This window comes from Charadrius vociferus, unplaced genomic scaffold, assembly GCF_000708025.1.
Source record: "Charadrius vociferus isolate BGI_N301 unplaced genomic scaffold, ASM70802v2 scaffold773, whole genome shotgun sequence".
In the NCBI taxonomy this organism is placed as follows: domain Eukaryota; kingdom Metazoa; phylum Chordata; class Aves; order Charadriiformes; family Charadriidae; genus Charadrius; species Charadrius vociferus.
The window spans coordinates 283,366-285,793 of record NW_009647799.1 but is presented as its reverse complement, the minus strand read 5'-3'; the positions used below and the strand labels follow the sequence as shown (position 1 = coordinate 285,793).

The window sequence follows — 2,428 nt, the reverse complement described above, 5'->3', positions numbered from 1 at the left end:
AAGAAGCTGCGACCCCTCTCCATCCCTGCCATGGTTATACGCCTTCCCCGCCTGACCCTGGTTACAGCTACTCCCCCCTCTGCCACATCTGCCTTCCAGCCGGATCAGCCCGGTCCCATCCCCGCAGGGCTGGGGACAGAAATCTCCAGCCTGGCTCCACTGGGACCACCGAACGCCCCCGCCGCAGTCTCCGCTTTAGCCGGGGCTGTGCCGGGGCGGCAGGGCCACATGCTCCCCCCCACCCTGGGATGGAGAAGCAGTGCCCTAGGAGCAGCTGGGGGGGGCTGTGCTGATTTAAGGGCACTCACGGTTTTGCTGAGACACCCAGCAGAGCCCGTACATACCAGTGTCCCCAATCCTGAACCCCCTCCCACCACCACCACCTCCTCCAGTGAAGCACACTATGGCCAAGCCCTCCCCCAGCAGCCCCCAGACCAGGCAGCGGTCCCACAGGCATCTTTCCAGACCCCTTTGGAGCACACCCCCCAGCTGCACATTGCAGAGCCTTGCTGGGGGGGGTCCAGTCCAAACCAGTCCCGTCCCCGCTGCCCCAGACCCATGACCAGCCCAGGACAAGCCTTCTGCAAACGCCTCGGGCTGTTGTGAAGCAGCAAATAAAGACATGGCGGTGGTTTTCTACGCAGCCCGTGTGCGTTCCTGCCCTGCTCTGACCGTCACCTCGCCACAACAGCCGGAGGGGGGGGACACCAGCTGGGATGGCAGGCGGCATCCAACACCCCTCGGGGCATCTCAGCTTTGGGGGAAAAGGGGCAAATCCAGGCCCGGGTTATTCAATGAAGGGCGGGATACAGGGAGGGGTCAGAAGGTTCCGTGGGTCTCTTTGCTCCAGATATTTGGCTTCACCTTCTGCTCGAGACCCTCCAAACGCTGTCCGCCTCCCAGGGAAGGGTTTTAGGGGACACCAGGGGACAGCGCAGCCCTGCACATCGAGGCACCGGCCCCAGGCACTGCCAGTTCATCCTCCCTCCCTGCCATGCCAACCTTCATCAACACAACCCGAATCCCCGAAAAGTGCGACATCCCCGTGCCCAAGAAGGGACAAGAGGCCTTGTGCGTCTCATTAAATACAGGTAGAAATTTATTAAGAGGGAAAAAAACCCCACAGCTTTTAAAAAAAAGTATCAAAAAAGAGGCAAATGAGGTGAAGTGTCTGTTTTAGGCTGGAGCAGCAACCGGAGGGACGGAGCGGGGCTGAAAACTGGCCCGTTTTGGAGGGAGGGATGCAGGGAGGGATGCAGGGAGGGATGCAGGGAGGGATGCAGGGAGGGATGCAGGGAGGGATGCAGGGGCCACAGAGCTCCTGAAGCTCACCCAGAGAGCGGTTGTGGACAGAGGGAGCTGAGCTCCCAGCCCTTGACTACTCACCCCAAGACGTGCTGCCTGGGGGATTCACACCTTCCCCCATTTAACAGGGCTGAGACCCACCAGCACCAAAGCAACACATACCAAAGGGAGAGACAGCCCGGCACCAACCCTGGTCCAAACCAGCCCAGCGAAGTCACCCGGACCCCAGGAAGGACCTGCCTGTGCACTGAGGCCGGTGGGAGGGAGGAGGAGATGCTGGGGAAGAGCAGCCCAGGGCTGGAGGCAGGCAGGGATGCGCAGCCTCGGGCAGGGAAGGGAAAAGGCAACTGCCCCCGACCTGTGTTTCTCCATCTCTCCAGCACCGTTTGAGGCGGGGAGGGCTACCTGGGTCTCTATGCTTTGACAAAAGGGAAAGGAGTAACAGCAGGGACTCGAGGCAGAAGTGAAAGGTGGGAGCACCGATGGCTTCCTGAGGGGTCTGTGGGCTTCAGGAGCAGTCACACAAGCGCCCCAGGGGGTTTTTCTCCATGCCTGCCTCCCAGCAGGACACGACAAAGACAGGACCTGCTGCTTCTCTGCTTCCCAAAAGGGAATTTCACTGAAATAAGTGGAAAAGGAGCCCCCCCACATCGAGTCCTGCCTCTCCATCCAGTGAGGAGCCCACGTGGGGAAGCACAAGCCTCCTTACGTGGTGTCAGGCGAGCACCAGATGCAAGAGCAGGACCGAAAAATACTTTTGAAGCTCAGCTCTGAACACCTCGGAGCTGCGGCAGAGGCCCCAGGGAGCCCAAAGCTGGGGAGACTCTCAGGCCAAAGAGCTGCAGATAAAAAAAAAAAAAAAAAAACAACCAAAACCCCACCTGCCCCTGCAAAAAAGGGGGTCGTGTTCACAGTATGAGCTGCAGTGCCCGGGGACACCGAGGTGGGACGGGGCAGGGGCAGGCAGGAGAGCTGGGCAGCTTCAGCCCTGGGACTGGGAGCCTGTCCTGGCCGAGAATGTGCCAAAAACCCCCTTCCCTTGGCCCTCTCCCCACGTGGGCAGCAGCCGAGGTCCTGGGTCGGTCCCCAAACCAGTTATGGCTTTTAAAGGCAAGAGGCGGAC

General features: G+C 60.3%; 1 protein-coding gene across 1 annotated transcript in view; it reads left to right on the top strand.

Annotated features, from left to right (window-relative positions):
- The window catches only part of AANAT (aralkylamine N-acetyltransferase), a 2,037-nt gene extending 1,838 nt beyond the window's left edge, over window positions 1–199 (top strand). Inside the window, exon 3 of the mRNA XM_009882416.1 lies at window positions 128–199. Coding sequence (XP_009880718.1) covers window positions 128–199 — 72 coding nt within the window. The remainder of the gene's footprint in view (window positions 1–127) is intronic.
- The last annotated feature ends 2,229 nt before the right edge of the window (window positions 200–2,428 follow it).